We start from the raw sequence: 13,052 nt of genomic DNA, 5'->3' as shown, positions 1-13,052 counted from the left end.
AACTTGTCAGGATGTAAGCACTGGGGCTCAGTTCATAAGGAGTTGGCCTGCCAATATGTGATCATGATGATAATGGGTTCAAATCCACATTATGCTGCCTGTCTGCATCCTTGGACAAGACGCTTATGTAATCTGCATTGTCTCAGTCCACCCAGCTGTAAATCAGTACTGGCCTCGTCTGGGGAAGTAACCTGCATCTGGCTGTAGCAGCTCATCTAGGACAAGTTGTAGATTATTATCCACTTGACGCAATGGAATCCAGAGATAAGCACCAGCATTAACACGCCTCAGGGACTTACTTATCTTCTAACCTGTATCTGCAGCCTGTTTTGGAAACAACATATGAGCTGAGCTGATGGCCACTGCCCTATTCAGTGCTTGCTGTCTTACAAGCACCGCAGCAGCGCGTTTCAAAAAAATGTCTACAATCTACATCACTTCAAATATGCCCCAAATCTGTTTTTGAAGGATGCCTCTTCAGTCCTTGTTTTTATGTGTTTAAACAGTTCCCGCTTCCATAGAATTTATTGGCAGTTGGCAACCTGGTGTTATTGCGTTACTGCCACTAAGTGGACAGGTGTGTGTACTGCTACCTGTTATTCTGTCTTTCTGCCAACATTACTGGCACCTAGCAGTCAGCAGTTAAACACCATAATCATCACAGTGAATACAACTACAGTGCTGCGCTAAGTGTAATTGATAAGAGCCACATTAAAAAAATCAGTTTGCTTCTTGTATTTAGTTAAAAAAAACACACACATTAAGAAGCAGTTTGGATTGCAAAAAAAAAAACTAATTTGTATAATCAGCACAGTTCACACACCTTTTTTTTTAGAGAACTATGCAAACTGTAATGCTCTGTTTATTAGTTATATCACTGTAAAGTACTTAAAATTGAGACCCAAAAATAAACAATGATGAAACGGAGGTATGGTTTTTTTTTTTTTTTTTGTTTTGGGGGTTTTTTTCCGAGGGAAAGGTGTCATCTTTACCTCAGTTCACTGTCCCAGTTTTCTTTGGAAAACATGACAAGATGTAACAACCCTTCAAAGTGATGCTATAATAAGTCCCACATCATGACAATGGAGCAATGACAATTTCATGTGTCGTCAACAACAACAACAACAAAAAAAATAACTATTGGTGTTTCATCAGCAGTCACACGTCACATATAAGAGGACCATAATGCTGATTTGTTGCAGTTCTTTGCAGTATGTCCATTTTGTATGTGCACGCATGCTTGAAATCATAGCTACGCTCTTTCCCGGGTGTTTACAGATCCTGTACAACCAGCAAAGTGTGGAAGTAGAGGGGCGACTGAAGAGGAAGCTAATCACGCAGCTGCAGCCAGACACACACTATTCATTTGTGCTCACAAGCCGGGGCAACAGCGCTGGAGGTCTGCAGCAGCAGGTGTCCATCCGTACTGCCCCTGACCTCATTCAGTCCAAACCAATTTTATACACCCAACAAGTGGCCCAGGACGGCAAGATGACAATCACCCTGCCCAAAGTCGAGACCAACACACGTGTTTAGGTCAGTACTCAACACACATACACAGATGACAAATTGACAGTTGTAATTCTCTACCAATCAGAACAATTCCCTTGCTATAGAAAGCTCATATATATTTTTTTAGTCATGGATATTGGATCATTTTTTGGATGAACAAAAGAAAAAGGGAGACAAATGTCATAATATGGCTTGCATTTATTAAAAAAGTTATAGAAAATGAAAGGAGGAGCTTTTCTCATGGTCCCGAATGAAAAAAGGTGTTTAAATAATATTTTAAAATAACATAGAATCCATTTTAGCCCCACCTGCCCTCAACTCAGGATAGCATGTGAAAGGCGTGGGACACACTCCTTCCTTAATTCCTGATATCAGAGTAATTCTTTTCGTTTGGACTATGAAGTGTGTTGAGCCTGCTCCAGGCTGCCTCGAACAGCAGACGCTTTCTGCTTTTAGCATGTTCCATTCACCTGAACGCACAACAGCAACTCTGTATCAAAATTCATGTTAACTTTTAAAGCAAGACACCATGACAGTAAATTTGTACTTCTCACTTATGTGTAAACTTTACAGTTACTTAATTCATAGTTCATATGTGTGCTGAACTGTGGGGGGCGGTGCATACAGCTCGCGGTTATGGTCCGTCACACCCCTGTTTCCCAACACGGAGTCCAAGACTCCCTCCACACACAGTGGGGTGGGGTTGCTTGGTTTGTCTTCTCTAATGCGTCAAAAGTAGAAGTGCACATGGTACCATGATACCCAGAGTCATAAGAACTCACTTACTGAACATTCAAAAGAAATTGTTGTGTGGGCCGCCGAAGAGGAGGTACTGCTGGCCCACCACCACAAGATGGCGCACTGCTTGAAGTGCGGGCTTCAAGCACGAGAGGGCGTCGGAGCGACCAGGAGTGACAGCTGTCACACATCATCCATACCAGCTGTCACTCATCCACTACTCATCACCACCACCATAAAGGCCGGACTGCAACTCCACCTCCCCGCCGAGAAATCAGCTACCATTCAGGTAATTTTCTCTGCTGACTCAAAACATTGAGTATTAATCTGAACTTCTTTGCAGCCGTGAAACAGGAGCTGCACGAGTGTGTGATTGGAGGTGGAGGTGCTCCCTCCTAACTAAACACTGACTGTGGGATTACTGAGTGTGCGAACTCACACTCATCAGGACTGTCTCTGTTTTCTGCCAGCATTACCGGGTCTGACTGCTGAAGACAGCGGCCACCTGGGGCGCAGGGCTTGGCGGCTCCGGTGTTCTTCAGCTCCGTTGGTGGTGGAAGCTGTGTGGGGATCCGGCTCATCTCTCGCCAGGCGTCTTCTATCGTCGAGCCTGCCCACACGTCACCTGGTGTATGATTGACAGTCCACCATATTGTTATTGTCTGTACGTCGTTGTGCGATTCACAACATTAAATTGTTACTTTTGGTTTATCCATTGTCCGTTCATTAACGCCCCCTGTTGTGGGTCCGTGTCACGACACTTTCACAACAGGATTTCTCGGCCAGCGTCATGGATCCCGAGGGGCGTCAACCATCGCTTGAACAGCCAATGGAAGAGCGAGGTGCACAGGCGCCAGCAGGAGGCGTGTTGGGTGAGTTGCAGCACATCTTAACCGCCTTTACCGCTCGGTTGGACTTAGTTACCGAGCAGAGCAGTGTTCTCAATCGTAGGATGGATGCTCTCACCGCCCAGGTGGAAGCGCGTGCTCAGGGCGCTGCTGCAGCACCTCCTCCTGCTGACCGTGTGCCAGAAACAGACATTCCGCTGGTCGTTCAACGAACCCCCCCACCTTCCCCTGAAGCATACATAAGCCCTCCGGAGCCATACGGTGGCTGTGTGGAGACGTGCGCGGACTTCTTGATGCAGTGCTCGCTCGTCTTTTCACAGCGTCCCGTCATGTACGCGTCAGACGCTAGCCGGGTGGCTTACGTTATAAATCTGCTTCGAGGAGAGGCACGCGCCTGGGCTACGGCGCTCTGGGAGCAGAATTCACGGCTCCTAACGGTTTATACTGAGTTTGTGAGGGAGTTCCGACAGGTGTTCGACCACCCTCATAGAGGCGAGACCGCTTCAAGTGTGCTGCTGTCGATACGGCAGGGGCGTCGAAGCGCAGCAAAGTATGCAGTCGACTTCCGCATCGCGGCAGCGCGAGCCGGCTGGAATGCTGTTGCGCTCCGCGCCGCCTTTGTAAACGGACTGTCTCTGGTCCTTAAGGAGCACCTGGTGGCGAAGGACGAGCCGCGGGATTTAGATGGGCTTATCGCCCTGGTTATACGGTTAGACAACCGATTAACAGAACACCGACGGGAGCGAGACGAGGGGCGTGGTCAGGCACAAGCCGTCCCTCTTCCTCTCGGGTCCGAAAGGGAGCCGACTTCCCCACGCTTCGCTGCCAGGTCTCTCCACGTGACGACAGCTCCCCCTGCTGACGTTGCTAGGGAAACGAGCAGGGCCAAAAAGCGATCAGATCAGAGACAAAGGAGGCTGATCCGTGGAGAGTGTTTTCTCTGCAGCTCTACCGAGCACACACAGAGAGAATGCCCCAAACGGTCAAAACAGCAGCACTCGTCTTTAGAGACTGGGCTAAGGGTGTGTCACAACACCCACGTGGGGAGACCCCGACGATCTGCACGTATCCCAGTCACGATCCTGAGTGGGGATCTAACCCTTCATGCCCCAGCACTGGTGGACACGGGGTCGGAGGGGGAATCTGCTGGATAGCAGATGGGCAAAGGAGGTTGGGCTCCCTCTAGTGGCCTTACCGTCACCATTGTCGGTGCGGGGCACTAGATGGCACCCTTCTTCCAATAATCACACACCAGACACAGCCAGTGACATTGGTGGTGTCTGGGAATCACAGGGAAGAGATTGTGTTTTATGTAACACCTTCTACCTCCCGAGTGATTTTGGGTTTTCCATGGGTGTTAAAACACAATCCCCGGATTGATTGGCCGTCTGGGGTTGTGGTTCAGTGGAGCGAAACCTTCCACCGGGAGTGTTTAGGATCCTTGGTTCCACCCGGTGTGACAGCTAAGGAGGAGGTTTTAGTCCCCCCCAATCTGGTGGCGGTGCCAGCCGAGTACCACGACCTTGCTGACATCTTCAGCAAGGATCTGGCACTCACGCTGCCCCCGCACCGTCCGTATGATTGTGCCATTGATTTGATACCGGGCGCTGAGTACCCGTCCAGTACAACCTCTCACGTCCGGAACGCGAATCAATGGAGACCTACATCCGGGACTCGTTAGCTGCCGGGTTGATCCGGAACTCCACCTCCCCGATGGGTGCTGGTTTCTTTTTTGTGGGTAAGAAGGACGGCGACGTTCCAAGCGTTGGTTAATGACGTCTTGCTGGACTTCCTGCATCGGTTTGTCTTCGTATATCTAGACGATATACTCATCTTTTCTCCGGATCCTGAGGACCCATGTCAAGCATGTACGTCAGGTCCTACGCGGTTGTTGGAGAACCGGCTGTTTGTGAAGGGCGAGAAGTTGTGAGTTCCACCGCACTTCTTTGTCTTTCCTGGGGTTCATAATCTCCTCCAACTCCGTCGCCCCTGATCCGGGCCAAGGTTGCGGCGGTGAGAGATTGGCCCCAACCAACGAACCGTAGGAACTACAACAGTTCCTCGGTTTTGCAAATTTTCTACCGGAGGTTCATCAAGGGCTACAGTCAGGTAGTTAGCCCCCTGACAGCCCTGACCTCCACAAAAGTCCCCTTCACCTGGTCGGATCGGTGCGAAGCCGCGTTTAGGGAGTTGAAACGCCGGTTCTCGACTGCACCAGTTCTGGTGCAGCCCGATCCCAAGCGCCAGTTCGTAGTTGAAGTGGACGCCTCTGACTCAGGGATAGGAGCCGTGCTATCCCAGAGCGGGGAGTCCGACAAGGTTCTCCATCCATGTGCCTACTTTTCCCGCAGGTTGACCCCAGCTGAACGGAACTATGACGTCGGCAATCGGGAACTTCTTGCGGTGAAGGAGGCTCTTGAGGAGTGGAGACATCTGTTGGAGGGAGCATCGGTACCATTTACGGTTTTCACGGACCATCGGAACCTGGAGTACATCCGGACCGCGAAGCGTCTGAACCCCAGGCAAGCCCGCTGGACGCTGTTCTTCGGGCGTTTTGACTTCCGGATCACCTACCGCCCCGGGACAAAAAACCAACGATCTGACGCCCTGTCCCGGGTGCATGAAGAGGAGGCCAGGACCGAGCCGTCAGACCCCCCTGACACCATCATCCCCGAGTCCACTGTCGTGGCCACCCTTACTTGGGACGTGGAGAAGACCGTCCGGGAGGCCCTGACACGGAGCCCGGACCCGGGGACAGGTCCGAAGGACAAGTTGTACGTCCCACCAGAGGCCAGGGCTGCGGTCCTTGACTTCTGTCACGGTTCCAAGCTCTCCTGTCATCCAGGGGTGCGAAGGACCGTGGCAGTGGTCCAGCAGCGCTTCTGGTGGGCGTCTATGGAAGCCGACGTCCAGGAGTATGTCCAGGCCTGCACCACCTGTGCCAGGGGCAAAGCCGACCACCACAAGGCCCAAGACCTCCTCCAGCCTCTGCTCATGCCTCGTCGCCCCTGGTCTCATATTGGCCTGGACTTTGTCACGGGCCTCCCGCCGTCCCAGGGCAACACCACCATCTTAACGATAGTGGACCGGTTCTCCAAGGCGGCCCACTTCGTGACCCTCCCGAAGCTCCCGACGGCCCAGGAGACTGCAGACCTCCTGGTCTACCACGTCGTGCGTCTGCATGGGATTCCATCGGACATTGTCTCGGATCGTGGTCCTCAGTTCTCCTCCCAGGTCTGGAGGAGTTTCTGCAGGGAACTGGGGGCCACCGTCAGTCTCTCGTCTGGGTACCACCCCCAGACGAACGGGCAGGCAGAGCGGACGAACCAGGAACTGGAGCAGGCCCTCCGCTGCGTGACCTCCACGCACCTGACGGCCTGGAGTGACCACCTGGCCTGGATCGAGTACGCTCATAATAGCCAAGTCTCATCTGCCACCGGCCTCTCCCCGTTTGAGGTGTGTTTGGGGTACCAGCCCCCATTGTTTCCACTGGTGGAGGGAGAGGTCAGGGTGCCCTCGGTCCAGGCCCATCTGAGGAAGTGCCGTCGGGTGTGGCGTACCGCCCGCTCTGCCCTGCTCAGAGCCCGGACGAGGGCTAAGGCCCATGCAGACCGCCGGCGTTCCCCGGCCCCTGCATACCAGCCCGGGCAGGAGGTCTGGCTATCCACGAAGGACATCCCCCTGCAGGTGGAATCCCACAAACTCAAAGACAGGTACATCGGACCTTTTCCCATCCTCAAAGTCCTCAGTCCGGCCGCAGTGAAGCTGAAGCTGCCAGCTTCACTGCGGATACACCCCGTGTTTCATGTGTCCAGACTCAAGCCCTGCCATACCTCACCACTGTGTGCCCCAGGACCAGCGCCCCTTCCTGCCCGGATCATTGACGGGGAGCCCGCGTGGACGGTACGCCGGCTCCTGGACGTCCGTCAAAAGGGCCGGGGGTTCCAGTATCTGGTGGACTGGGAGGGTTATGGCCCCGAAGAGCGCTCCTGGGTGAAGAGGAGCTTCATCCTGGACCCGGCCCTCCTGGCCGACTTCTACACCCGTCACCCGGACAAGCCTGGTCGGGCGCCAGAAGGCGCCCGTTGGGGGGGGGGTCCTGTTGTGTGGGCCGCTGAAGAGGAGGTACTGCTGGCCCACCACCACAAGATGGCGCCCTGCTTGAAGTGCGGGCTTCAAGCACGAGAGGGCGTCGGAGCGACCAGGAGTGACAGCTGTCACACATCATCCATACCAGCTGTCACTCATCCACTACTCATCACCACCACCATAAAGGCCGGACTGCAACTCCACCTCCCCGCCGAGAAATCAGCTACCATTCAGGTAATTTTCTCTGCTGACTCAAAACATTGAGTATTAATCTGAACTTCTTTGCAGCCGTTTTCCTGGTGTGTCCTTATCTGTGGGATTGGCGTTTGGTGTGATCAGCGACGGCTTCGCCTCACACCCCAAACCAGATAAGTGGTGAAACAGGAGCTGCACGAGTGTGTGATTGGAGGTGGAGGTGCTCCCTCCTAACTAAACACTGACTGTGGGATTACTGAGTGTGCGAACTCACACTCATCAGGACTGTCTCTGTTTTCTGCCAGCAGTACCGGGTCTGACTGCTGAAGACAGCGGCCACCTGGGGCGCAGGGCTTGGCGGCTCCGGTGTTCTTCAGCTCCGTTGGTGGTGGAAGCTGTGTGGGATCCGGCTCATCTCTCGCCAGGCGTCTTCTATCGTCGAGCCTGCCCACACGTCACCTGGTGTATGATTGACAGTCCACCATATTGTTATTGTCTGTACGTCATTGTGCGATTCACAACATTAAATTGTTACTTTTGGCTTATCCATTGTCCGTTCATTAACGCCCCCTGTTGTGGGTCTGTGTCACGACACTTTCACAACAGAAATTACAAAGATCATTCGTTTTCTTTGGAAAAACCAAAAAGAAAAGGAGGGAATTATTACTGAATTTATATATGTGTTAAAGAAATTAATAAAAATAATTACATTGAGTGACTTCATTGTTTTATGGCAGGGGTGGGCAATTAATTTTTACAAGGGGCCACATAGGGAACCTGAATTATGTCCGAGGGCCACACCATCGATAACTCGGCTGTCTCCCATTACAAATTTTTTACAAAAAATTACCTATTTAATAGCTTTTATAGGTAATTTTTATTATTATTGTATTTATTATTGTAATAATATGTAAATATTTAAATATACCTAAATAAACCTCTCTGATTTGCAACACACAAGCTTGACATTTTTAATATATGTAATAATAATCACAGACCTCATGAGGGCTGGACAGAGACATGCAAAGGGCCGCATGTGGCCCCCGGGCCGCAGTTTGCCCAGGTCTGTTTTATGGTGTGTGTGTGGGGGGGGGGGGGGGGGGGGGGGGGGGGGGGGAAGCTGACCCTTTCTTAGATGCATACACGGGCGCTCTAACAAAAAACATTTGGGAACAGCTGAGTTACACTACTGGTTTGTCTGAAATATATATTTTTTCACTCAGCTACAGTAAAAAAAAAAAAAAAAAGAAAAATCGGAACGCCGAGGAGCAGCAGGTCTACATGTTCATCACTGAAGCTATACATTAAATAAAATCTGGTTGCTTTGTTCTCACCAAAATCTGTGACACAGCGGTTGATGTTAATTGCAGCTTTTCACAGCAGGTCTGGCTGTATTACCATTTGGCCCAAATTGTTCCGAGTAAAATTGTGCTCGACCCTGAGTAGTAAAACTCTCTCCTTCAGGTGCGCACACAGACACATCCGAGTAATGGTGAGTGCACAGGGTTGATTGGTAAAAACGATTACAGGGCTGTCAGGGCTGGCTGAGCTCCAGCACAGATTGACAGGGAAAGAGCACAGGTGATTGGGGATGGAAGAGTGCGGGTGCGCGTGCAGGGGCGAGAGTCTTGTTATACTTGTCTTCTCCCACCTTGACACTCGACTGGCTGTTGAATCACAAAGTCAAAGGCAGGAAAGAAGAGGAAGCGATGCAACTCCTTTCATTGTCAGCAGGCAGCAGCTGGATGGGATCAATGCGTAAGTGGAGAAGAATATATTCTCTGTAATAAAAGAAAGCAACGCCAAATATAACAAGGCTGTTTGTACGTTGCACTGTTGTGTTATCGCGTAGTTTGACTGTAAACTCTAAATGTCTTGCTGTTCTGTTTTCGGACTTTGTAGTGACGGCAGTTTAAAAAAAAACCCCACACACGAGTAGCCACACAGCTGATTAACCTGGGGAATCCTTTGGGTTGTGTATTAGCTGAAGGCTCCTCTCACTGGGATTGTGTTTGTTTCAGTCTACGTAGCAGATGTTCTTGGTGATTAGACATTAATTGGAGAGTGCTGCGCCAATCTGTTGGTGTTCAACCTTGGTTGGACCCTGTTGTATAACATTCAACTTTTAAATTCTACCCAGCAAACCTCACAGTGAAACTTTTTTAAAATTATTTTAGCTGTCACACTTTGATCTCAGCATGCGTGCACTTTATCTAGTCTCCAGTTAACAGTATGTTGTTTTGTTTGTTTTTTGTCTTGGCAGGTGGTACTACATAGTAGTGGTGCCAGTGTCCCAGTCAACAAAGCGGTGGAAAAATCCAGATGAGATCGAGCTAGATGAGGTGAGCACTGACTCGTGGCTGATTGGCTGTTGCGCCAGGTTGCAGGGTCAGGGGTCACAGATAGTGTGTCCTGTTCCAACTGGGTAGGAAATCGCTGGCTTTTGCTAATTAGCTCTACCCTCCTGGGCTGACGGGGGGAGGTGGCGGTGGGGCAGGCAGATTTTAAACAATGACTCACTCAAGCGGGTTAGCATCATGATTTGGAAGCCAGGTCTGCAGACATTACCCATCTGGTGGGTGCCACAGTTTGAAATAATAGAGTATAATCTCATCTGTGCAACTCCTGTAGATGTAGAGATTTTATTATTATTCCTTTGTATTTTTTCTGTAGTCACTTTAAAAGGCTTTGGCTTCCCGTAACAAAGTTTTTCTGTGAGAATAAAGAATTATGCCTGCTTTATTATTCCACTGACTAAAGGTCCTCCATGTCCACAAGGGAATTTAAGCTGAATGACATGTCTAAATATTAATAGCATCATTGTTAAATATACTGTGATGCTCGATGGTGTAGATCACTGTTGTTCTCGCTCCCTAAAGAAATTGCAGTAGAGACCAAGAGAGGCAGAGATACGAGACTGCCTGAGTCATTAAACACTGAGCAGGCCATTGTCTCCTCTCTCCGACATAATGATTTAATAAAGCTACATCTGGAGCAGCACATGAGACACCACTGACGGAAAACAAAATGCCGCTGAAAACACAATGCTGCAGTGCTGTATGCTCCTGCTCATTTATTAGCCAGACTGGCAGTCCTGCTGAGATTGTGTGGTGGTGCAAGCACTAATTGCTCACTTCTTAGTTCAGTTGCATTGTTTGCGAAGTTATATCATGGAGCAAAGGACATTTTAAACTCATCTGTGTAGCTCATTGGGATAAGGAGTTTGGCTACTACTACATAGACCTGGGTTCAATTTCCGGTCATACTCCCTGTGTGTGTGTGTGTGTGTGTGTGTGTGTGTGTGTGTGTGTGTGTGTGTGTGTGTGTGTGTGTGTGTGTGTGTGTGTGTGTGTGTGTGTGTGTGTGTGTGTGTGTGTGTGTCGTGTCCGTGTCCGTGTGTGTGTCCTTGGACAAGACACATCATCTGCATTATTCAGTGCACGCAAGCTGTAAATGGTTACTGGCCTTGGCTGGGAAAGTAACCTGCGATGGAGTGCCATCCCATCCAGGAGGGGTCATAGACTCTCATCCGCTTCACATTATGGCATTGGGTGATAAGCACCGGCACCAGTGGGTCTCAAGGCAGATATAGAGCGCAGATATAGAGCTTAATTACTTACTGTTTAGCTCAATTGGATAGGAGCTGGGTTACCAGTATACAGACCTCGGTTCAATTCCCGGTCAGGCTAACTGCCTGTGTCCCTGGGAATGACAGTCTCTCTGCATTGTTCTAGTGCGTCTGTCTGTACGTGGACCCCAGCCATGGACTGACATCCCATCCAGGTGGAGTTGCAGACTTATCCACGAGTCTCATTGACTATATAGGATTTAATTAACTGCTGTTTAGCGCAGTTGGATAGGCGTTGGGTTACCAACACATAGATCTGGGTTCAGTCCTCGGTAGGGTTGGGTATCGAGAACCAGTTGGTTTCGAGTATCGTTAAGAAATGATTCAATCCATCGACATCAATAGCCTTTTTGCTTAACGATTCCCTTATCGGTCCCTCAGAGCGGCCGTTGTTTTTGAGAGTGTCTGTCAGGAAAATGATCATTTCTCCATGTTGATTGCAGAACCTGCAGCGGCTCGGTAATCAACTGCTTCTGTAGCGCGACTCCACTTTGATGCGTGAAACAATGAAGCAGTGCTTCGATCCGCTGGCTCGTTGGTTCTTTGATTTGCTGTGCTTCAGAAGTGGCAAGTCTGCTTCTTAACCCCTCTCAAAGCCATTTAAAGATGTCAATTGTGAGTCGCTTTTGTGTGGATTAAAGTCACTCACTGGGACTCTTGTCTTGATCCAGTCAAGAAACGAGAATTATCATCCATTCCGTTGGCACAGCTTCAAATGCTGCGCGGCTCTCTGCCGAGATGGAATCTGGTCGGAATTAATAACTTCAAAACGAATTGCTGCTTTAAATAAAATGACACCTCTTTCCAGACGTTGTAATACAAACAATAAACTACAATCGACTAAAATGCTTTTTTCCTCCCAAAATGAGACGTCCTGCAAATTACATTAATTACATCCTGACGTGCAGCACAGCCAGCTACAAGAGCTCAGCTCAGATGTATGGAAAAGACATTCATGCCAATAATGTCTGAAAGGAAATGCTTTTGACAAAAACTACAGATTTTGTTTATTTCTATTTATGTCCAGAAGTCAAGGATCCACAATGTAGAGTTTATTTATGTCCAGAGTTTAAGGATCCAGTGACCAATTTCATATTAATTTACTTTAAGACTCAATGAAATGTTGTTGACATAGAAAACCTGTAAAGCTTACCTTTAGTACACAGAAAATTCACAAGAGGAATTGATAAGGAATCGGATCGATAAGCGGAATCGATAATGGCATCGATATTGATAAAATCTTAGCAATATCCATCCATAGTCCTCGATCATGGTTTCTGTCTCTGTCCTTGGATAACACACTGCATTGTCCCAATCCACCCAGTTGGAAATGGGTACCAACTTTGGCTGGAGAAGTAGTTGTTGTCGTTGTCCATCGTCTCTGTGATGATGACGGTTCCAGTATAGTAATCCATTAATGTCTGTGAGAGCGAGTACGGCTGACCGCTCCAATCTTTCTAGAACGTACTTGACCGCAGACATCACACACAAAAGAATTGTCAGGAGGTGTCTGTAGTTCACACTGACACTGCCAGTCATGGTGAGTGAGGATCTTTGCATGTGACCCTTCTCTGCTTTCTGCTTTGAAAACTCTGATGCCAGTGTTTACTGTGTTATGCCACAGCACACAGTTGCTTGCAGATTTTTCCCATGTTTTGGGAGTCAGTCTTGCAGAGCCAGTAGGTGGGCATGCAGACTGGGGGGAGGGGGGAGTGATGGTCTAGTGGTTAAGCGTTGGACTTGGGACCAGAGGATCCTCGGTTCAAATCCCAGTCTGACCCGAAAAATCACTAAGGACCCTTGGGCAAGGTCCTTAATCCCCCAGTTGCTCCTGGTGTGTAGTGGGCGCCTTGCATGGCAGCAGCCTGACATCGGGGTGAATGTGAGGCATTGATGTGTAAAGCGCTTTGAGCGTCTGATGCAGATTGAAAAGTGCTATATAAATGCAGCCCATTTACTATTTTCTAGGTGACCTGATAAGCAAGGTTGAGAGTTGATTCAATACTGGTGGAGTTTGTAGGAGCTAAGACTTCTACTTCTGC

General features: G+C 49.4%; 1 protein-coding gene across 1 annotated transcript in view; it reads left to right on the top strand.

Annotated features, from left to right (window-relative positions):
• LOC117521706 (receptor-type tyrosine-protein phosphatase F-like) overlaps positions 1–13,052 on the top strand; it is a 535,666-nt gene that overhangs the window by 389,088 nt on the left and 133,526 nt on the right. Inside the window, exons 19-20 of the mRNA XM_034183049.1 lie at positions 1,279–1,533; positions 9,644–9,724. Of these exons, the coding sequence (XP_034038940.1) occupies positions 1,279–1,533; positions 9,644–9,724 (336 nt within the window). The remainder of the gene's footprint in view (positions 1–1,278; positions 1,534–9,643; positions 9,725–13,052) is intronic.

Source organism: Thalassophryne amazonica, chromosome 12 (assembly GCF_902500255.1).
Source record: "Thalassophryne amazonica chromosome 12, fThaAma1.1, whole genome shotgun sequence".
NCBI lineage: Eukaryota > Metazoa > Chordata > Actinopteri > Batrachoidiformes > Batrachoididae > Thalassophryne > Thalassophryne amazonica.
This window is presented reverse-complemented; position numbering and strand designations above follow the sequence as displayed.